Source organism: Mustela erminea, chromosome 7 (genome assembly GCF_009829155.1).
Source record: "Mustela erminea isolate mMusErm1 chromosome 7, mMusErm1.Pri, whole genome shotgun sequence".
NCBI classification, from domain to species: Eukaryota; Metazoa; Chordata; class Mammalia; order Carnivora; family Mustelidae; genus Mustela; species Mustela erminea.
Window position 1 is genome coordinate 42,596,483 of NC_045620.1, and position 23,544 is coordinate 42,620,026.

Here is a 23,544-nt window from a genome sequence, read left to right on the forward strand (position 1 = left end):
TCAGGACCCACATTCAACTTACCATAGGTTTGCTAGACTACAGGAATGAGACTCATCAACTTAAAAAGATAGACACTGACTCACTAAGCAGAAACTCACACATACTGCCCACCTATTTTAATGACTTTTTTACAAAGGGAAGGCCCAGAAAGCCTAAAAAAATACAGAATGACCGAAGACCAGGATAACTATTTTTGCAGGAACAAGGTTCTGCATAAAACTCCAATTTTTTTCTCCTACCCACAAAAAACTCCAAGACACTCCAAGACACTACAGAACTCTGGAAGAATGGGGTATCTCAGTACTAGTTTATCATGATGATAACGCCTAAAATGCTGTCAACGCTTTAACCTTTTAACCTTTTCAAGAGCGACTTAGTGGGTTTAGCCTCTGCCTTCCGCTCGGGTCATGATCTCAGGGTCCTGGGATCGAGGCCCGCATGGGGCTCTCTGCTCGGCAGGGAGCGTGCTTCCCTCTCTCTCTCTGCCTGTCTCTCTGAATACTTGTGATCTCTGTGTCAATAAATAAATAAAATCTTTTTAAAAAAAAGAGCAACCTGGTAAAACCTTACTTTTCTAAAAATCAAAATACAATCTTTCCTATCAGTAGAGGAGGAGTTAAAAAAAACAAAATTTATCATGTATCTCTTTTCCTCAACTGCTTTCTGGGAAAGGAGACAAATCCTAACACCCCCAACTAAGCGGAAGGCTACCAGATACAAACCAATACCCCTTTTAGTTTTGCTGAACAAGCTGAAAAGAGTACTTAACTGCACAAGCATTCAAAATCCTCAAGTCAATTATGTTCCCTACTTTACTAGTGATCTAAACCCCATCCTTATCTTCATGTAAATCCCAAAGTGAGAAGTTCACATTTAAGACATTTGGTGTAAAAACGTAAAATACTTCACTTGGCTAACAAAACTGTATTATGGCAAGAAAACAGTTTGCCCAAGATCTGACTTCCTGTTCTCATTTTTCCCAAACTCCCTTTTCCTGAACAGTGAAAAACACTTATACTTGATCTGCAGGACAGGGCTGGCTGTGGATCACAGATTAAGCAAGCAAAATAAAGGAGCCTCCTTTTGAGGCTCAGCTGGTTAAGCATCTGCCTCCAGCTCAAGTCCTGATCCCAGGGTCCAGCTCACTGCTCAGCAGATGTCCCTTCACCTTTTCCCTCCGCCCCTCTCCACTATGTGTGGCTGTCTTTCAAATAAATAAAATCTTTAAAAAAAAAAAAAAAAGAAAAAGAAAAGAAAAGAAGCAAGACGAAGCCAAGAGTTAGAGTGGTACTATTAGGCTTTTTTATTTCCTGATTTCTGTAACTTAATAATAATGCTGTATAATCCTTTCCTGTATCCACTAAAACAGGCAGGAAATTGCCTTTATAACCCCCAGTTCTGTCGGAGCATGAGTGGTGGGAAAATTACTTTAAAAACCAGCTACAATAGTGCGGTAACACAGGGAAGTCAGTTGAAGGAGTTAAGTCCTTTTAAATAGCTGTATAAAACAGATTCTGGATCAAGAGATGAGGTACCAGATTGCGGGGGGGGGGGGGGGGGGACGACTACTGTCAACATTCCTATTCAAGCATCTGAACTCCTATAAAGAAAACTACGGCTTTAGTATTCTAGAAAGAATCATAATCTCAAGCTCCCACTTTCGGTTAAACAAGAACACTTTGCTTCAACTCTCAGAAATATAAAAAGTACCCCCATCAAGACCCTACCCTCACACACCAAGTTGCATTTCAGTAACTAACGCGGCAATGACACCCCTGCCGGAAGAATCCAGCTAGCTGTGTTTCACCTGGCTACTTCCTAGATGGAAAACAGTCTCTCCCCACGTGCTGCGTGGATCAAAGGTTGCCTCGGACTTCTGAGTAGATGTAACGCTATTAAAATGCCTTCCAGGTTACTTACACTTGACAATACCTTGTACTCCTCGGGGGTTTTTTCCCCCATTTTCTGTCATAAAAACTTTCATGATGATTCCGCACGTAATGCGTGTCGTACCCACCTTTATTAATTACGAAATTAGCAAGTGTAAAAGACCAACGAGAGACCTCTCTCAATCTTTAATTGGCCACAGTAACCCGAACTTGCTGCATTATCTTTTAGGACTCAAGATTTAAGGGGCATGGGGCTAGCTTACACAAACACTCAAGTTTTTAAAAGGAAAACTAAGTTTAACAAGTATTTCAGTACCTACTAAAAATGACGAAATTCCCGCAGTGACGCATCTGGCGTTTATAAAGTTCTAAAGAACACGCTTCAGATTTGATTTGATGGAATTTCCCCAGTATTTGGGCCAAAAAGCTTTCCCAAAGAGGGGGAGGGGAGCGGGGTGGGGGAGAGACTGGCAGTTCGAAGGCAACCGAACCAAAATATGCTATTTACTGCACGTCAAGTGCATTTCACGTTCACCGTCGAATCCGTACAAAGCCAGAAGCTTCCCTAACTTTTTACGTGAGAGTACTTTCTCGTGTCTCCAGAGAGGAGCTCCAAAGACCCGCCACGCGCCTTCCGTACCCGACACCCGGGCGTGTGCTAGCAGGGACCGGTCCCGCGACCCCGGCTCTCGCCTCGGGTCCGCAGCCCTCAAAAAGGAAGGAGCCAAGGGCACCGCGGGGTGCGGCACGGGCCTCCGCGTGGCGGTAGGGGGTGGCCTTCGTGGTGAAAAAGGGCTGCATGAGCAGCCCTCAAGGGGTAAGGGAAGGAATGTAGGGCTCCAGGAGGTCGGCGTGGCCTCCCGTCCTGGAGCATGAGGGCGAGGAGGGCCTCACCTTGCTGCGGTCCTCCTCCTGCTGCTGCAGCAACTCGGGAACCGCGGCCATGGCGACGCGGGCCTCGAGCGGGGGCCGCCTGGCTGTGCGAGGAAAGAAGAAGCTGGGCCGCCGCCGCCTCCGGGGCGCCTCTCAGGGGCGGCCGCGGCCCCGCCTCCGCCAGCCTCCCTGCCCGACGGCGGCTGGAGGCCTCCAGATTCCGCCACCATCCCAGCAGCCCCGGGAAAGGCCAGCAGCGCGACACGTGCTCCCCCAGGGCGGCCTCCCCCGTCCCCGCTGCCGTCCATCTTGGAGCCGGGCAAAAAAGCTACGCGTGGCCTACCCTCGCTCCGGGCCACGCGGAAACCGCCAACCGCAGGGCCGCGACAAGGACTCGGAGCAACGTGGACGCTCTCAGCAATGCGCGTCTCAAGAAAGCCCGCGCTCTCGCGCGGGGCAATTTATTACTCAGCCAGAGTTCAAGATGGCGACGGGCTGTGACGTACACAAGATATCGTGAGAGCGTAAGGGCGCGATTTGACAGAACGCGCGCTAACTCCGGAGGGGAGGGACTCCTCAAGGATCGCGGGAGTGTCTACGGCGGTGAAGGAGAGGCTAGCAGCGAGGCGTCAGCGCCGCGGTGCAGGCGGGGACCGCCGCCCCTTAGGCGGGGCCTAACTCGATCTCTGAGCGCGGGACCGGGGAAAGTACGGGTCTGGAGAGGTTGTGGGCGCGTTGGAAGTTGAGTGAAGTCTGGTGCTTCTGAGGTACCTTTCCTGGCCGAGAGCTGGTTACTGTTTAAGCTGTTTCTTCCCTAATCCTGATTCCCACAGCAGAGACCCCAGCCGTCCGGTCCACCTGTAGGACCCTGGTTCCACATGCAGGCCGTGGTTCCAAATGTAGGGCGGAGCGGAAGGCCCCAGTCTTGGGATCACGATGATGGGCCCCGCTGACCGCTGCTTACCCGCGCTTTCCTGGTGGGACCGTTCAGAAGCTCAATTTCCGAGTCTGTAAAACCGTGTCGCAGAAGTAACCACCTTAAAGCGAGCGAGAGTTTAGTGAGAAGTCTTCTCCTGGAATACTTAGCAAGCAGGGAGCCTGGTATCTAGGGATCAGCGGTTCACCTTGACCGTCGTGGCCGCTATGGGACGGGCTGTAGCATTCTCTTTTTCTCTATGTCTCACATGCCTCCCTTCTTAGGTGTCCCGATTCTTCGGATTGAATATTAGCGACGTCTTGCCCCCAAGCTGTACTATTTCACATTTAACAAGTACTGGTCGTTCTGCCTATTAACGAGGTCTTTCTTTGGAAATAGCATTGTCCAGACATGTCGGAAAAGCTTAATGGAATGCAGGTTAACGTGCCTTACCGTACTGATGCAGTTTCCATTTTAGCCGTTCAAATATTTAATGCATTTGGTATCTAACTCCACTTTTCTCTTTAATAGGAGTGCAAAGATAAAAGGCCCTCAACATTGCCAGTAGACTAGAGGGAAGTGAGAAAGCATCTAAAGATGAAGGCGTTTCACACCATCTGCAGGCAGCTTAGAAGTTCAAAGAGGTTTTCTCTAGAACCAACCGCCCATGTGGATTTCTCCACTTCCTCTTACTCATGCAGCCGGAAGAAAAAAGTGAACCCTTATAAAGAAGTGGACCAAGGAAAGTACTCTGATTTAGTACAATCTGTCTTGTCATCCAGAGGCCTTGCTCAGACTCCAGAATCATTGTTTGAGGAAGATAATTTACTTTATGGACCTGTGAGTAAGTGTAAGCCCCCTAAGCAAGATGAAGAAGCAAGAGTTCCACGAAACTGGTGTCCTCTCTTCAATCCAGAGAAAAGCATAAAACCAAACGCAACAAGTACTCCTACAGTTCCTTTGAAAATCCCTTTGCAAAGAAATACAGCACGTAGTGTGACCAAGATCCTTCAGCAGACCATGACATCAGAACAGCTTTTCTACTTGGAGAGGTGGAAACAGCGGATGATTCTGGAACTGGGAGAGGATGGCTTTGCAGAATATTCTTCAAGTAATTTTCTCAATCCTGGTTCTGTATGGTTACTGTGTTTTCTAGACTATAGAACCAGTGTCAAAAGAGTGAGGGTGTTTTTGACCTGAACTAGTGAGGTGCTGCTTTCAAATGATAAGTAGCATTAAATAGCACTTAATCTGAATTAACTCAATCATTAACAACCCTATGCAGAATATATACTATTATTCTCATTTCAGATGAAATGAAACTGAAGCACAGAGAGCAAGTAGTTTGACTAAATGATTTAGAAAATTCTTTTATAAGCTACAAACTTAAGTATTAAAGTTGCCTGTTTTCTTTGATTAAGGAAAACAGTCACCTGATAATGGAATTCTACTTGTTTGCTAGGCATTCTCTTCAGAATGCGGTGACTGCCCCTGGCTCTACTTATCCTCATTGACGTGTAAATTTAAAGACAGGGAGTAAACCGGAGCACATGATTTGTGTTTAGATTTTGGTAAACTGAAATAATCTGATGCTCTTGTTTAGTAACTGAGAACAAATAAACTTAAGCTTTCAGCTCCTAATACTAACTTCTTGGGTGAGGAGAATAGCTTCCTTAAAACAGGTTTCATTCGAAAGAAAGGTGAAAGACCATTGGCACAGGTGAATTAGCTGGTCCCATCAGAGTGATATAGTTGTCTTTTATTAAAGCTAGGTTTTTTTGGTTGATCATTCCTTAGCCCGTGCTTCCCCGAAAGCAGTACGTATACCCCTTGTGGCTGGTAGAGAGCACTTTTAATTTCGAGAGTAATGCACTAATTTTGTGGCACCTTAGAAAAAACTGTGTGGGTAACACATTAAATATGTCACATACGTTAAGTATATAGACAGCACCTGCATATGTCAAAAAATGGTCAAGGTCCTCATCCTTTAGAACATTCCTCAGCTCTGGTGGGGGAGGAATATATGCAGGAGCTAACTGCCTTTAGGTAATAAGTAACAATCACTAGCTATTTTTTGCTTTCTAAACAAGCAGCATAAAATGAAATCTAATGTCATCTTAATTTTCATATTTTGTACTACTAGGATTTAGACTTGACATTGTTTCCTCATGGGAAGTTGTTTTTGATTTTCCTTGAACCTGGAATATCATAGTTTGTGGGGATGCTGAAATCACAGATAAGTAAAGGCAGAAACCTGCTAGGAGTTTGGGAACCTAGGACTTTGTAGCCCTTGGCACAAAGTAAAAAAGTACTCTGGAGGCCTTGATAAAGGAAAGGAATTTCTGTTGGGAATGTGAAGGTGCTTCACTATCCCAAGCAGAAGTAAAACAATGGTTGTTTTCCATATAATTCACTTTGTTGATCTATTACTCTGACGAGTTTCTCAGGATCAATTTTAAGAAACAGGCAGAATCACTTTTTTTTCATAAGGGACAATCACATGAGGATTAGGGTCATGCTTCCCCCTACCTATAAAGAAGGGAAGAAAAGAAAGAAAAAGCATGTCATAGCCCACTAAATTGATTAATGGGTCAGGAGAGGGAGTTTTTTAAAATACGGTATTGGTAAATTCTTTTCCCCCTGCTCTTTCCAAAGGCTAGAGCATAGAGATGTGCCTGAGCTGGCATTCTCAACATTTGGTCAATTTCTCCAGTGTCGCTTTACCTTTTGAAGATTGCCAAAGATAAAAAAAGTCCGACTTGGGGCGTCTGGGTGACCCAGTGAGTTAAAGCCTCTGCCTTCAGCTCAGGTCATGATCTCAGGGTCCTGGGATTGAGCCCCGCAACAGGCTCTTTGCTTGGCGGGGAGCCTGCTTCCCCCCCCTCTCTGCCTGCCTCTCTGCCTACTTGTGATCTCTCTCTCTCTCTCTCTCTCTATCACATAAATAAATAAATAAATAAAGTCCAGCTTGGATTTATTTTTAAGTGTTGATCATAGTGGGAAGGGGTGGAGTTTATTTTTTCCAGTTTATTACTAAAAATAGTTAATTTTTAATCTTTTTTTTTTTTTAAGATTTTATTTATTTATTTGACAGAGAGAGAGATCACAGGTAGGCAGAGATTCAGGCAGAGAGAGAAGGGGAAGCAGGCTCCCCGCTGAGCAGAGAGCCCCCAGGTGCCCCAGTTAATTTTTAATCTTAAAATATTATCCATCCTGCCAGTTTATCAGTCAGAATCTTGGAGACTCATGGATTTTTTTTTTCTCTTAAATGCACATTATATACTGGGACTTGAAAACATTTCATTTTCATTCCTTTAGTTTACTGAATGAATATTCTGATGATGCTATCTGCAATAAATCTTGTGCTTTTAAAATTTACTTAGGGGCACCTAGGTGGCTCACTTGGTTAAGCATCTACCTTTGGCTCAAGTTAGGATCCCAACATCCTGAGATCAAGTTCTGTTTCTGGCTCCCTCTTCAGTGGGGAGTCTGCTTCTCCCTCTTCCTCTGCTCCTTCCCCCTGCTCTACTTGCTCTCTCAAATAAATGAATAAAATCTTAAAAAACTAATAATAATAAAATTTACTTTGATAAATTCAATCATATTTAATGTTCTGAGCCTTACAATGAAGGGGACCCCACATCTAGATTCTGTTGTTTGTTGCCTCTTATATGTGAAGGACCTAGCTAAGGGTTAAGTCTGAAGTAGAAAATTGTTTATTTGCTTGGCAATTGATAAAACAGTTTGTTTTCTTCCTGTTTTGACCATGTTTGTGTTCTGCCTCATTAAATTTCTCTATAGATGAATGCTGTACTTTTACCTAGATTTTAATTCCATCTCTCTTAAATTTCTTGTAGGTCTTTCACATGCAAATAAGTCCAGTTGAGCCAAGTAAATTTGGAGTATAATAGCTCAGTTCTTCAGTTGAATGTCATTTAACTCTCCAAGTAATTTCCCAGCAGTGATTCTATTTTTTGACAGTGATAGAACTGACCTTTCAAAGTCTTGGTAAAAGAGTATTTGACAAATGTAATATATGCATTGAAATTACCTTACTAGATCAGATTTTCCTAATTTTCTATGGGTCTGTCTCCATGCATATATATTTCCTACTCTAATCCCTAATTTTGCCTTCCTCATTCTGTTGTATGATGGACTGGAATTGAACATGGACTCTGGTGCCAGGCTGCTAGTCTGCCTTTTTGCTTTGGGGCAAAGCATTGTGTAAGCCTCATTCATTAAACTGGGAGTCATGATTGTTACCTTGCTGGGTTGTTGTGTTTGAAAGTTAAATAATATTTTTAAAGCACCAGGGTCACTTCTTAGCACAATGCCTTCCCTTTGTTTCCTTCTCTTGTCAAGGATGAAGTGAATATGTACAATTTCTTGGATTTATTTGTATTTTCTTAACTTAAAAATGTATGAGGATATACAGATACCAAATCATTATGTTGAATGCCTGAAATGAATACAGCCTTATATGTCAATTACATGTCTAATTTTTCTTAAGCATATGAGGAAAAATTTCAGGATAGAGCAACTGTCTTAACCTGTTTTAGTCCCCCCAAAAAGTGCAGAAGAGTGTTACATATATCCTCTTACCCCCAAGCCCCAAAACGTGCAGTTTGTTTTTAATTTGTATGTGACTTGATTTTTATTCCTTGCCATTCATTAGGCCTGTTAGTGAAAGGATTCCCCCACTGTGTTCATTAATTTGGTGTTGGTTGTAAAAAGAACTGTGAACAGAAGCACAGTTCCTTAACTTTCTAATAATTATTTCTCATAACCAGTTAAGTTACTAAAACGGATGCTTAAATTCATAATATGATAAACTAGGTGTTGCCCTAGATCTTCAACTGTAGCTTTGGCCTAATTCTACTAGAAATTCTTTATTTTGATTCTCTTTATTGTTCAAACTATTTTAAGTCCCTTTACTCTTTTTTTTTTTTTAAGATTTTATTTATTTATTTGACAGAGATCACAAGTAGGCAGACAGGCAGGCAGAGAGAGAGGGGGAAGCAGGCTCCCCGCCGAGCAGAGAGCCTGATGTGGGGCTTGATCCCAGGACCCTGAGATCAGGACCTGAGCTGAAGCCAGAGACCCAACCCACTGAGCCACCCAGACGCCTCTTAAGTCCCTTTGCTTTTCAAAGTACATTCTTAGATTTCAGAAGAGGCTAAAATGTGGTATCTTAGCAGTTGTCACTTAAAGGTAATTCATATAATTTCTAATTTTATTGTTCAGAGGTTTTTAAGTATTTGTTTTTTAGACTTTGTTCTTGTTTGTTTTTTCCCCCGATTTTCTTTTCAGACATATTTTTACAAGGGAAACGGTTCCATAAAGCCTTGGAAAGCATACTTGCACCTGAGGGGGACTTGAAGGAAAGAGAAGAAAATCTCGAATCTGGATATATTGAAAGTGTCCAGCATATCTTGAAAGATGTCAGTGGAGTGCGAGCTCTTGAAAGCGCTGTTCAACATGAGACCCTAAAGTATGTAGGTCTACTGGACTGTGTGGCTGAATATCAGTAAGTATTAGATTTTTTTCTATCAAAGTGTGGAGATAAAGTAATGCGGGGTGGAACAGATGATGCCTGTCAAACACTATTTTTTCCTCTGAACTCCTGTTTCAAGGTACAGCCCTGTGAAGTCAAAAACCTCTATGATACATAAAAGAATTGGGAATGGGGCAGGAGATAAGAGACACATGGGGAAGAGCCTCATAATTCTTGTAAATTTGTGTTTCAGAATCAGTGTTTGGTAGAAAAAAGGTATAATTTTTCCATATCCAGCATGTTCCTCCTTCCCTACTCCCAAGCAAGCTGCTAACCACTAGATCCAATTTGATGGGGCACCCAAGTGGTGGGCTCAGTCTGTTAAGCGTCCAACTCTTGATTTTGACTCTGGTTCTTATCTCAGGGTCATGAGATTGAGCACTGGGTCGGGTGTGTGCTGAGTGTGGAGTCAGCTTAAGACTTTTCTTCCTCTCCCTCTGCTCCCACCCATCCCCCTGCAACTCATGCACATGCTCTCTTACTCTCTTTCTCTCTCTCTAAAATAAATAGCTTAAAAAAAAAAGATCCAGTTTGATTCCTGCATTTTCTTTCCCTTTTCCCTAAAAATAGCACCTTGATCTGTTAGCCCTGAAAATCATTTCTTTTCCTGGCTTCCAGGTGGTAGTTGACATGGGTAGGGACTCTGAACTTACTAAAGCTTTCTGTGGTTTTTAAATTGTTGCTATGTTACTGTTTTTCCCACTAATTCCAGATTCCAAGGGGAGATGTAACCTGCAGATACCCTATTCCAAAAAAAAAAAAAAAATATATATGGGCTACACACCAGGATAGGTAAAAACCTGTGAGTGTAACTCTTGGAACTCTAGTCAAAATTTAAATTTTAAAAAAATTGACAGAATATTCATTAGTCTGGAAATTGTTCAGGGCACCTAACAGTTTTATGCCATAACTGCCTCGTATCTGAGAAGAACCCTGTGTGCCTAGAAATTTAATAGGCTATTTTTTGTTGCCTTTTAGATTAACCAAGGTAGCCATAGGCAGTTCTACATAAGGCTTTCAATAAGTTCCTGACACTGAGGGAGCCTGGGTGGCTCAGTTGCTTGGGTGTCTGCCTTCAGCTCAGGTCATGATCCCAGAGCCCCTGATCAAGTCCTGAGTTGGGCTCCCTGCTTAGCAGGGAATCTGCTTCTCCCTCTGACCATCCCCTCACTTGTGCTTTCTCTCTCTCTCTCTTAGATAAATAAAATCTTTAAAACAAAAACCAAAAAAAAAACACAACAAAATCAAAAAAAGAAGTTCCTAACACCAGACACTTCACAGTGCTGTCCACAGTACTGATGATTGTTTTCTGCTCTTCAAGTGGAAAGGATCAACATTGAGAATATGTCCATTGAATATTTTTGGAAATTAAGGTTTCAGAAATTTTTAAAACATTTTTAATAGGTAATATATGTAGTTAACCCACGCTACTAAAAGTAAGTCTCCCATTTCCACTTTTTCTTTTAAAAAGGTTTTAATGTGGTAAAATATTTATTACCATTAAATACATTCAAGATGTTGTACAACCGTCAATACCATCCATCTCCAGGACATGTCATCTTATAAAACTGAAATTCTGTGCCCATTAAACAGTGATTACTATACTCTCCCCTGCTTTCAGCCCCTGGCAACCACCATTCTACTTTCGGTCTCTGTAAATAACTACTCTTTGGTACCTCATGTGAGTAAAATCAAAGTATTTGTCTTTCTTTGACTGACTAATCTTTATCCTTGTGCTTTGATGCACAATTTTTAGAGCTTTTCCTGTAAGCCAATTGGTGTATTTTGTTGTTGTGCCTGTGCCTTTGGTGTCACATTCAGTAAAATCACCACCAAATCCAGTGTCATTAAGCTTGGGTCCTATGTTTTCTTCTGAGTTTTATGTAGTTTTAAGTATTCCCTTTAAGTCATGGATCCATTTTGAGTTAAAATTTTTATATGGTGTTAGGTAAGAGTCCAACTTTATTCTTTTTGTGTGGATGTCCAGTTTCCCCAGTACCATTTGTTGAAAAGACTGTCCTTTCCTCATTGAATAGATGTGGTGCCTTTGTCAAAAATCACGTGATGGTGTATGTGAGGGTTTCTGGGCTTTCTATTCATTTCCATCAGTCTATGCATCTGTCTTTTTTTTTTTTTTTTTTTTTAAAGATTTTTTCTTTATTTATCTGACAGAGATCACAAGTAGGCAGAGAGGCAGGCAGAGAGAGAGGAGGAAGCAGGCTCCCTGCAGAGCAGAAAGCCCAATGTGGGGCTCGATCCCAGGACCCCGGGATCATGACCTGAGCCGAAGGCAGAGGCTTAACCCACTGAGCCACCCAGGTGCCCCTGCATCTGTATTTATACAAGTACCATACTGTTTTAATTACTATAGCTTTGTAGTAAGCTTTGAAATTAACAAGTGAGAGTCCTCCAGGTTTGCTTGGTTTTTTGTTTTTTTGGGTTTTTTTTTGTTTTTTTAGGGTTATTTTGGCTTTTCAGAGTCCCTTTTAGATTCCATGTGGATTTTAAGATTGGTTTCAATTTGTGCAAAATCGTCATTGAGATTTTTATAGATTGTATTAAATATGCAGATCACTTGGGGTAATATGAACATCTTAAAAATATTACATCTAATCTGTGAATATGGGGCATGTTTTCATTTAGGTCTTTTAAGTTTTTTAAATTTTTTCATTTTTTTCAACAGTGATTTGCAGTTTTCATTGTGCAAGTCTTCAGTCTCCTTGGTTAATTCCCAAGTATTTTGTTCATTTTGATGTTATATGGAATTGTTTTTGTAATTTCCTTTCCATATTGTTCATTGTTTATGTATAGAAATGCACTGGACTTGTGTGTTGACTTTGTATCCTGCTACTTTGGTGAATTTATTTATATAGTCCTACCAGTTTTTGTGTGTATTCTTTAGAATTTTTTTTTTTTAAGATTTTTTATTTATTTATTTGACAGACAGAGATCACAAGTAGGCCGAGAGGCAGGCAGAGAGAGAGGAGGAAGCAGGCTCCCTGCTGAGCAGAGAGCCCGATGTGGGGCTCGATCCCAGGACTCTGGGATCATGACCTGAGCCGAAGGCAGAGGCTTTAACCCACTGAGCCACCCAGGCACCCCTATTCTTTAGAATTTTTAACATAAAAGATCATTCATCTGTAAACAGAGATAATTTTACTTCTTCCTTTCCAGCTTGGTTGCTTTTTTATTTCTTTGTTTTACCTAATTGCCCTGGCTAGAACATCCAGATCTGTTAAATAGAAGTGATGAAAGCAGGCAGCCTTGCCTTGTTCCTGATCTTAGAGGAAGACCTTACAGTCTTTCACCATTGAGTATGCTGTGGGCTTTTCATATGTATATGGCTTTTATTATATTGAGGTAGTTTTTTTCTATCCCTAGCATTTTGAGTATTTTTTTCATAAAAGGTATTTCATTTTGTCAGATGGTTTTTCTTCATCAGTTAAGATGATCAAATGGTTTCCTTCATTCTATTAATAAGGCATATAACATTGGTGGATTTTTGTGTTTAACCATTCTTGCATTCCAGGAATAAAGCCCACTTTGTGATGCTGTATGATTCTTTTAATAAGTGCTGAATTTTATTTGCTACTATTTTGTAGAGGACTTTTACAACTTTGTTTGTAAGGATTATTCTGTAGTTTTCTTGTAGTGCCTTTGTCTGGCTTTGGTATCAGGGTAATACTGTATTCATAGAGTGAATTACAAAGTTCCCTACTTTACAATTTATTTGGGAAAGTTTTAGCATTGGTATTAGTTATGTAAATGTTTGGTGGGATTCATCCATATGAAATCATCAGGTCTAGAGCTGTTAGTTGCCAGGAGATTTTTGATTACTGATAAAATCTTCTTTCTAATTATAGAGCTGTTCATTTATTCTATTTCTTCATGATATAGTCCTCGTAGGTTTTGTGTTTATTTTCACTGATTTTTTTTCCTATTGATTTTCTATTCTGAAATTCATTTGTCTTTAATCTCTTTTATTTTCTTCTATAAGTTTTGGGTTTACTTTGTTTTTTTGGTTCCTTAAGTTGTAAGGTTAGGATGTTGATTTGATTCTTCGTTGTTTCTTTTTTTTCTTAGATTTTTTAAATTTTATTTATTTATTTGACAGAGATCACAAGTAGGCAGAGGGGCAGGCAGAGAGAGGAGGAAGCAGAGAGCCCAACTCAGGACCTTGAGACCATGATCTGAGCCGAAGGCAGAGGCTTTAATCCATTGAGCCACCCAGGCACCCCTCATTGTTTATTAATATAAGTATTTATTGTTGTATAGCTTCCCTAACACTGTTTTCACTGTGTCCCATAGTTTTGGTATGCTGTGTTCTCATTTATATTCACCTCTAAGTATCTTCTGATTTCCCCTGTGACTTCTTTGGTTGGTTATGTTAATTTCCACAAATTTATGATTTTTTACTCAAGTTCTACTTCTTTTACTGATTTCTAACTTCATCTTGTAATTGGAGAAGATGCTTTGTGTGACATCTATCTGTTTAAATATGTTGAGACTTAATTTATGGCCTAGTATATGGATTGTCTGGAAAATGTCCTGGTGTGTGGTTGAAAAGGTGTGTATTCTGTTGTTGGGTAGAGACTACTGTATGTCTGTTAGATCTAGTTGGTTTATTGTGTTATTATAAGTCCTTTATTTTCTTACTTCCTACTGTCTGGTTCTATCCATTATTGAAAATTGGTATCGAAGTTCTCCTACTATTATTATTGAACTGAATTTCTGGGGCACCTGGCTGGCTTTCTTGGAAGAGCATGTGACTTTTTATCTCCGGGTCAGACCCTCATGTTGGGTATAGGGATTACGTAAATAAATAAAAGTTAAAAAAGAACTGTATTTCTCCCTTCAATTTTGTCAGGTTTTGCTTTATGTTATTTTGCTAACCTGTTACTAGGTGTGTAAATGTATATAATTGTTATACTTCTTGATGTATTGAACCTTTTATTAATATATAATGTCTTTCTTTGTCTCATTTTTTTCAATTTAAAGACTATTTCTTCTGTTAGAGCCACCTTTGCTCTCTTTTGGTTTTTATTTGCATGGAATATCTTCTCTGTGTCTTGGGGTCTATAGTGAGTCTCTTGTAGACAGCATATAGTTGAATCCTGTGTTTGTTTTTTTTTTGTTTTTTTTTTTTTTAAAGATTTTATTTATTTGACAGACAGATCACAAGTAGGCAAAGAAGCAGGCAGGAAGAGAGAGGAGGAAGCAGGCTCTCTGAGGAGCAAAGAGCCCGATGCGGGGCTCGATCCCAGGACACTGGGATCATGACCTGAGCCGAAGGCAGAGGCTTTAACCCACTGAGCCCCCCAGGTGCCCCTGAATCCTGTGTTTTAGCCATCCTGCCAATCTCTGTGTTTTGATTAGAGAATTTGTTTTAGCCATCCTGCCAATCTCTGTGTTTTGATTAGAGAATTTAATCCATTTACATTTAAACTAGTTACTGATAAGGAGAGACTTTTGTCATTTTGTCACCTATTTTCTATAGGCATGATATCTTTTTTGTCTCATTTCCTGTATGTTTCTGTCTTTTGTGTTCTTTCTTTTTTTTTTTTTTTTTTTTTTTTTTTTTGTTTAGTTTATTTTGAGAGAGAGACAGAGTGAGAGAGAAGGTCAGAGGGAGAAGCAGACTCCCCATGGAGCTGGGAGCCCGATGTGGGACTCGATCCTAGGGCTCTGGGACCATGAACTGAGCCGAAGGCAGTTGCTTAACCAACTGAGCCACCCAGGCGCCCCTCTGTTTCTTTTTTGTAGTGAAACATTTCAATTCTTTTTTTATTCCCTTTTCTGTATATCTATAGCTATTGTCCTTGTGCTTACCATGGGGATTACCTTTAACATCCCAGTTATAACACTCTAATTTAAATTTGTACCATCCTCAATGACATATAGAAACTATTCCTTTAAACAACTCTGTCCCTACTTTTCCCTTTTAGTTGTTGTCATAAAATTGTCTTTATATATTATGTGCCCCAAAACATAAACTAATAATTTTTTTAGGTTTATTCATCTCTTTAATTATGTAGAAAAAAAACCCACTCACCTATCCATGGGGCTCTCCCTCTTTGCTGCATGCAGTCTCTGGCACCTGAGGTGCATGGCTCATTGGCAGCAACAGGATACTACTGATACTACTGACAGGTTAAGGGTAAGGGTTAGAAAGGCAGTCAGCATAGTTTCAAAAGTACCTTGGATTATGTCTAACTCAGGGTTTTACAGAAATAGCAAGAATTTACCTAATCCAATAGAGTGGGTAGTATTGTGGATTTACAAGTATAAGGAGATGTGGCTGGAGTAACTGAGACAAAAGGAAATGGCCAACGTGGAGCATGAATGAAAACCAGCGCTGATGGGGCAAGAAATGATGGAGAGACTCAAGTCAGAGGAGCTCCTGTTTCAGCAGCAACAGCTAATATTCTAGCTGGAGTTGGAAATGCTAGAAAAAGACAGGAGATTAGGAGAACTGCAGAGAGCTCAAGAACAACTAGAGAAGGAGATGAGTGGAGCGCCTAGATGGCTCAGTTTGTTAAGTATCCACATTCAGCTCAGGTCATGATATCAGGGTCCTAGGGTTGAGCCCCACATCAACCTCCCTGCTTCTCAGGGGAGTCTGCTGCTCCCTCTCCCTCTATCCCACCCCCCCATGCTCATGCTCACGCTCTCTCTGTTTGTCTCAAATAAATAAAATCTTTTAGAAAAAAAGAAAGAAAGGAGATGAGAATGAGTATAGAAAATAACAGTGAAGGGGCACCTGGGTGGCTTGGTGGGTTAAAGCCTCTGCATTTGGCTCAGGTCATGATCCCAGGGTCCTGCGATCCAGACCCGCATCGGGCTCTCTGCTCTTCAGGGAGCCTGCTTCCTCCTCTCTCTCTGCCTGCCTCTCTGCCTACTTGTGATCTCTAGCTGTCAAATAAATAAATAAAATCTTAAAAAAAAAAGAAAAAGAAAATAACAGTAAGATATTTCCCATCAGGAGGATACAGCAGCAGTCTTAGGCAAAACACTAGTTGAAATCAGTGCTCTGTATAGGGCAGTTCACTTGAGCAGAGTGAAAGAACATGATGAACCAGTGCTATGTGATGTTTCACAAAACATTGATCAAGATTTGTATGATCAATCAACCTAAGAGCAATATTTTTTTCTGCTTGTTTCAAGGTTTTAAAAAAAAACTGTAGAAAACAAAAAGTGGAGTTACAAATCATTGTTACAAGAGTGCTTACTTTTTTTTTTTTTAAGATTTTATTTATTTGACAGAGAACTAACAGGGGGAGCGAGCAGGGGGAGCAGCAGGCAGAGGAAGAAGCAGACTCCCTGAGAACCAGGGAGCCGGATATGGGACTCAATCCCAGGACCCTGAGATCATGACCTGAGCCGTAGGCAGACACTTAACTGACTGAGCCACCCAGACACCCATATTCATTGTTTTTGTTTGGGGTTTTGTTATTGTTCTCATAGGCTATCTCTGTGTTAAGATCAGCCAGAAGTATAAACTCAAGGTCTTCTCAAGCCTTTCTGGGCCTGTGCCCTTCCCTGGACATACACAGTCACTTTCTTTTTCCTGTCGGTGCTGTAGTCTTTAGTATCTTCATTCCCAAATAAGGGAAAAAGAGAAAAATGAAAGGTTGGAAAAAGTGGGCCTTGGCCTTTTAAGTCCTCTGGAAGTAATTTGGCTAGAGGAAGAGGGGCTTGTAGCAGTGGGGGGAGGTGCAGTAACAATGGCCATCCTGTTCATCTATACCTCTGAACTGGAGCAGCAGTCAGTGATGAGAGCACAGATCCCTGACATTGGGAGGATGGGGCCCTTTTTGTCTGCTCTCATTCCCACAAGCTGTGTATGCGCTCCTCCAGGATCATGTGCACAGCTGCCTGCCCCTTGAGAAGGGGTGGGAGGAATGGGTAGTTGTTAAGAGCTGAAATTGACCAAAATTAACCAGAGTTTACCATCCAAGCCTTCAGTAGGCTCTAGATTTCCAATAATTATATCAAGCAGATTCTGCCATTGCAGTTGTTGTCTAGGTGGGCCTACATATTTCAGGTGCTTCCTACTCTTCCATTTTCCCAGAATCCTCCACCCCTACTCTGATTTTAAGTTCTTGTGATCTTGGGGCACCTGGATGGCTCAGTCTGTTAGGCACTGAACTCTTGATTTTGGCTCAGGTCTTCCTCTCAGGGTAGTGATATCAAGCCTGTTCGGTTCTCTCCCTCTCTCTCTCTTCCTTCCTCCCACTCCCTCCCTCCCTCCTTCCCTAAAAATAAAGTTCTTATGGTCTTGAGGTACTTTATGACTGTATGTTACAATCATTTGTCTCCACTCCCACTTATTAACACAAAGTGCCAAACCCTGCTTTATTTCATTTTGAAACTATTTTAGAGATCTTTCCTTATTAGTTTATGTAGATCTGCAACATCCTTTTCTCTTTTAATAATTTTCCACCACTCAAAATTAATTTAACATAGTCACATCTGCTTCCGATTTTTTTTAATATACCATAAACTAAGCTCACATCACCTATAACCACATCTAACCTCCTCTCACAGTCCCCTTGCCAAAGACAATCACTATGTCCTAGGCTACTTCCTATACTACTTAACACACCCACAAGACTAACACCGTTTAATGCATGTATAAGACACTGCCAGTCTACTTTCCACATACATACACAGAACTGTATAGGATACATATACAGAATACCATGTATTGTTACCTACATGTCTGTAAGAGTGACAGTATATAGAAATTTCTACATGCATAGTATCACAAAGCTGGGAAGATATTTGGCTCTGGAGCCAGGCTGGCTAAGTCTGGTTTCTAGCTTTTCATCTTAACCTTAAGCTAGTTAGCCTTTCTGTACTGTTTGTTCATCTCTAAAATAAGACAAATAAAAGGACTTACCTCATAGAGTTCTTACAGAGATTAAATGAGATATTCTCTGTATAGTACTTAAAATGCAAACTACTCGATAGATGTTAGCCTGGTGATTTTGATCTTCTCTCTTTAACTGTTATTTGGTATTCCTTTGTATTAATGAACCATATCTATTTCCCTCTGGGGAACATTCAGGTTATTTCTGGTTTTCCACAATTACAAACTGCAGCAGTGTACATATCTCCTTGTATATGGCTGTGAGGTTCACTTGTTGGTTTGGTGGATCTTATGTACAGTTTGGATAAATTCAGTTGATCTGAAGTAGGCCTGGATATGAATACTTATATTTTCCAGACTTTTGTCACTTGCACCTGGGATATCAACCTATTGCTCTCCAGTGCATACTGAAAAGGACAGTTGCTGGATTAAAGGGAACAAGCATTTTCAGTTGTCCCAGGTGTGAGTGTGCTTATCTGTACACACCTTTAATGACACCATATTAGGTGCTGTTTATCAACATTGTCTCTCGTGGTTTCAGTCAGTATTTCACTTAACTTAGGCTGAGCATCTTTTCATTTGTTGTGAACTGTAACTGTCTTAGTGCAATTTTAATTTGGGTTTATACTACTAAAAATCTCTTTTATACATTATTTAGTTCTGCAAATTATAGTATGTTGCAAGAAATGGTGGTCCATATCAAAAATCTTTATTTTAGGTATTTTGATTTATTCCAGGTTGAGAGCTGTGAAGCCCCCTGGGGATACTGGGGCCCTCTCTTCATTTTCATAGATTATATTGGTTTTGTAATATTGCAGAGACAGTAAAGCTACCTCTAGCCCTGCACTGTCCAAAAGACTACCCACTAGCACATACAACAATTAGATACTTGAGTGTGGCCAATCTAAAATGAGGTATGCTGTGAATATATAAAGTAGATTTCAGTGATATACTACAGAAAAGAATGTGATGTTTCCCATTAATAACTTCTTAACATTACATAATGAAATGATAATATTTTGAGCATGTTGGGTTAAATAAAATATTAAAATTTCACCTGTTTTCTTTTTTGATGTGGTTACTAGAAAATTTGAAATAACATATATAGCTTGCATTTTATATCTTTTAGACAGTGCTACTCTAGGCTGACTTTATAAATACCTTGCATAAGTTCTAGAACTATGGTGGCAGGTGGGTAACATGCATACTTTGTACAAAAACTCCCTCTGAACTGCTGGTTTTGAAACTGAAGTTCATGAAAGACAGAATGAACAGATAGTCACCAGTTATCAGTCTGCTCACCCTGTGATCCTTCTGATATCCGCACTAGGCAAATATAAACCCCACTGGGAGAGGGGTAATGGGGAGGAATATACTGGTTATTTGACTTTATTTTAAAGTGGCAAGAATTTTTTTTATCTTTCCCAATACCCCTAATAGTAAGACACCCTACCCTATATGTAAACTTTCAAGGCAGGGACCAAGTTTTCTTATTTGTATTTCCACATATAATCAGTGCCTATTAAATGCTTATGGATTTGAACTCCAGCTTTGGTTCCTAGCAAGAGAATTTCTGAAGCACCATGATGCTTTTGTCCTTTATGATGGGGATTGCTACTGATCTCTTGTGGTTCATCCTGATAAATACTTGAATTAAGATCCAACTAAGATAGTGATAGATATAGTTTCAGTTCCCATGTCAACTGTTAAACAAGGCCATGGAGGTCCAAAGGACTTTTGAGACAGTTTAGAAACTGGAACTATGGGAAAGTTCCCCAGCACTCCTGCATGGATCTGCACCTATAATTCTCGCTGGTGTGCTTCCGGAAGCATTTCCCATCCTATCCCTGACAGGCCCATTACTGACTTGAATATAGGACTCAGGAAAGAGAACATCACACTTCTCTAATCCTCAGGAGTAAAGCTCAGAGGAGCTAGCTGTCTTTTTGGAAAGTGGAGAATAGAGGCAACAGTCATTGAGTGGTAATTAGTAAACCATACCTAAGAAGAGGCTTAAGGTTTCTCAGTTTGAACTATTACTTACAAAGACTTCCTTTTCTTTCTCTTTAGGGGCAAGCTGTGTGTGATTGATTGGAAGACATCGGAGAAACCGAAACCTTACATTCGAAATACATTTGACAACCCGCTGCAGGTTGTGGCCTATGTTGGTGCCATAAATAATGATGCCAACTATAGCTTTCAGGTTGGGACACTGAGCCTGTACTTACATAAAGCCTTGCTCGATGCTTATCCATGGCTACTTAACTCCTCGTGATTTTTATTCTGTTTGTGTCCCATTGTTCACTTTGTTCCTTGTCCTTCTACCACCTTAAAAAGCACTTCCCCTGTTCTGAGCTTTTTGTCATTGTTAATAGTGCTTTAGTGCTTACAGTCCATTCTTCAATATCTTACTTGTCATCTTTGTGTTCTTACGTATCCTGGCATAATCTTTCACCAAACCCTCTTAGAAACAGGAGTTATTACTGTAGATTGTTTTATTCTGAGTTTGCCCTAGAGCAAAAAGGAAATGAACCTCAACTCTGGTCCTACTGTATAAATGTTGGAACTGCCCTGTGTTTCTTCCTAGGTTCAGTGTGGCTTAATCGTGGTGGCCTACAAAGATGGATCCCCTGCTCATCCACATTTCATGGACACTGAGCTCTGTTCACAGTACTGGGCCAAGTGGCTTCTTCGACTAGAAGAATATACAAAGAAGGAAAAGAACCAGAATGTTCAGAAACCAGATTAAGGGACAGAATGATGTCTGGGAACATTCAGTGGTTCCTCACAATCTGGGAAGATCTATTGCCGCTTAAGGTAGAGATGCCACAGGATCTGAAAGTGGAAGTATTTGTTGAAATCTATAACAACCAAAAAGATCAAAAAAACAGAAATTTAGATGTTAAGGGTTGGACTTGAGCACATAAAAGAAGCACAAGTAAGCATGGTCTATCATTTACCTAGAATAGCAAAGCAGGATTCTCACCATGTTGGTGGCTCTTGGACTCCTCTCTATAACCTGTTCCTGAGAAGGATGTCCAGTCCTTGAATTGAGATTGGAGGGCTTGAGGCTTGGCATGCAAGAAGTTCCCCAGGTACCCCAGGAGGGAAAGGGTCACAAGCGCCCAGCTATGTGTGGAGGGAGAAATCGCATCGGCCCACTCCTACTGCCAATGTGAGTTCCTGAAACTAGTTTTATATATTGAGGTTTTCTGTATATTTCACTTGGGGGAAAAAAACTTCCATTTAACATTTTTTTAAAAAATTTATTTTTTTTCATATAAATGTGATTCCTTAGCCTCAGGTAAAACATTGCTCTCTGGAAAGATGGAGCATTTTTCACATGGTTGACAATCCCACTTAACATACCAGTGAATAACCCTTAGGAGTAGCCAGACCCCAGTCTGAGCTTTGTAATTATGGATATTTTAGTAGCTCTGTTCTGGTTTGAGTCGATGAACCATGTACATAAAGAAAAAGTATCATTTGTGAGATTCTTCAGCTATGGAGAACAGTAATTTTTGTGTGTTTGATAAGTAATAAAAAGTATTAGTTGTCACTGGGATCGGGAAACTTAATAAATAAATGCCCACTATAGCTTTGGGGGAAGGGTCCCTGTTTTATGGAATGGGATAGCATTTAAGTTAGACTTGCGGTCTTAAAATAGTAGGGTGCTATAGTTTTTTCTTTAGTTAGCCATTAATTATAAGAAATAAAATATAACATGAGTAAAGTAATGAGGCTCTTGTTTCAGTTTCTGTTTACTTAGATTAGTGTGTTTATAGAGTAATTTCATAAACCTGGAAATTGTTTAGATTTTGTATTTAGAAGTTCAGAATTCAGCTTTGCCACTGGCCTAGTAGCTTTGGTGTGAATTCTATGTAAGTACATACAGGAAGGAGGCATCCTCTGCGATGGCCACCTGGCAAGGAAAGTAAGCTTCAGATACAAGGAAGGAGGATTGCAGGGGAACTTTCACTCATACACACCTCTGCGTTCTCTTCAAGCAGCAGACATTCACGTAGCCTGTCATTTCCAAAGTCAAAAGTCAAGTGAGATCATTAAAAGTTGTAAGAGCATGGGGCGCCTGGGTGGCTCAGTGGGTTAAAGCCTCTACCTTCGGCTCGGGTCATGATCCCGGGATCCTGGGATGGAGCCCCATGTGGGGCTCTCTGCTCAGCAGGGAGTCAGCTTCCTCCTCTCTCTCTGCCTGCCTCCCTGACCACTTATGATCTGTGTCTGTCAAAAAAATAAAAGTTGTAAGAGCAGATTTTTCCCACATTGCTTTAATAAGCCTCCCTCCAGAATTGAGATTAGGCCCAGCAAGACAGCTTTTTTTTTTTTTTTTTTTTTTAAGATTTTATTTGGCACAGGGAGAGATCACAAGTAGGCAGAGAGGCAAGGGGAAGCAGGCTCCCTGCTGAGCAGAGAGCCCAATGCAGGGCTTGATCCCAGGACCCTGAGATCATGACCTGAGCCAGAGGCAGAGGCAGAGGCTTTAACCCACTGAGCCACCCAGGCACCCAAGACAGCATTTTACTTGTTTCCTAGGGTTCATAGAAATGCACCTTGGACCTGGCGCTTTACATCAAATCTCCCAAGCTAATGGCATTAAGAATCCCATGGAAGACCCTCAGAGTCTTCTGACCAGGCAGACAAGGTTATGAGAACAACCAAAGTTAATCCCTGGGCAGACTTCCCAGAAAGACATAAGAAACCAGTGTCTCACTACAATCCTGGTAGTCCTCAGATCTCACCCATTTAAGAAGTCTCAATCCTCTTGAGAGGGAAATGTCAATGAAAAATTATTTTCCCGGCTAAGTCATAGGAGGAGAAAGCCAAATCTGAGTTTCTAAATGAGACAACTTCTTAAGAATTACCGTGTATATCACTAAGTTGTGGATACCACCTGTTCCCCTAAGTGATGTGGCATATTAAAATCCAGTGAAGGGGCAGATAACCCACTGGGTGGCTCATGTCATGATCCCGGGATCCTGGGATTGAGCCCCACATCTGCTCCCTGCTCGGCAGAGAGCCTGCTTCCCCCTCTGCCTGCCTCTCTGCCTCCTTGTGATCTCTGTCAAATGGATAAATAAAATCTTAAAATAAAATAAAATCTAGTGAAATGAAACACGATTTGTGATGAGGGATTCTCTAAATGAGGATAATTTAAAATATATTTTTTAAAAATGTTTATATATTCAAGGGCCGCCTGGGTGGCTCAGTCAGATAAACATCTGCCTTCCGCTCAGGTCATGATCCGAGTCCTGGGATGAGTCCTGCATCCGTCAGGCTCCTGGTTCAGCAAGAGCCTGCTGCTTTTGCGTGCCACTCTCCCTGTTGTGTGCACGCAACACACGTCTGTCTCTCTGACAAATAAAAACCTTTAAAAAGAGCAAGAACACAAGGGAGGAGGGCAGGGAGGCCAGACAGAGAAGG

General features: G+C 41.0%; 2 protein-coding genes across 6 annotated transcripts in view; one reads left to right on the forward strand and one right to left on the reverse strand.

Moving 5' to 3' along the window:
- The window catches only part of SNX5 (sorting nexin 5), a 29,258-nt gene extending 26,044 nt beyond the window's left edge, over positions 1–3,214 (reverse strand). The window contains exons 1-2 of one of the 3 annotated variants that reach the window (XM_032351473.1): positions 3,107–3,214; positions 2,785–2,867 (exon numbers count right to left, since the gene is read on the reverse strand). In XM_032351473.1, coding sequence (XP_032207364.1) covers positions 2,785–2,835 — 51 coding nt within the window. In that variant the 5' untranslated portion in view covers positions 2,836–2,867; positions 3,107–3,214. The remainder of the gene's footprint in view (positions 1–2,784; positions 2,868–3,106) is intronic. The other 2 variants (XM_032351474.1, XM_032351475.1) reach the window with 2 other exon arrangements.
- On the forward strand, positions 3,203–21,842 carry MGME1 (mitochondrial genome maintenance exonuclease 1). 3 transcript variants are annotated; one of them, XM_032351478.1, is made up of 5 exons: positions 3,203–3,287; positions 4,211–4,790; positions 8,990–9,206; positions 20,176–20,308; positions 20,693–21,842. In XM_032351478.1, the coding sequence occupies exons 2-5, from the start codon at positions 4,277–4,279 to the stop codon at positions 20,852–20,854; spliced, it is 1,026 nt and encodes a 341-aa protein (XP_032207369.1). In that variant the 5' UTR covers positions 3,203–3,287; positions 4,211–4,276; the 3' UTR covers positions 20,855–21,842. The 3 variants fall into 3 exon arrangements, with proteins under 3 accessions (XP_032207369.1, XP_032207367.1, XP_032207368.1); XM_032351476.1 differs by lacking the exon at positions 3,203–3,287 and adding an exon at positions 3,310–3,530; XM_032351477.1 differs by lacking the exon at positions 3,203–3,287 and adding an exon at positions 3,547–4,117.
- The last annotated feature ends 1,702 nt before the right edge of the window (positions 21,843–23,544 follow it).

Coding starts and splice junctions, on each gene's coding strand:
- MGME1 (XM_032351478.1), top strand. CDS start 4,277: ATGAAGGCGTTTCACACCATCTGCAGGCAGCTTAGAAGTTCAAAGAGG. Junction 9,207..20,175: donor GACTGTGTGGCTGAATATCA/GTAAGTATTAGA, acceptor CTTTCTCTTTAG/GGGCAAGCTGTGTGTGATTG. Junction 20,309..20,692: donor ATGCCAACTATAGCTTTCAG/GTTGGGACACTG, acceptor GTTTCTTCCTAG/GTTCAGTGTGGCTTAATCGT.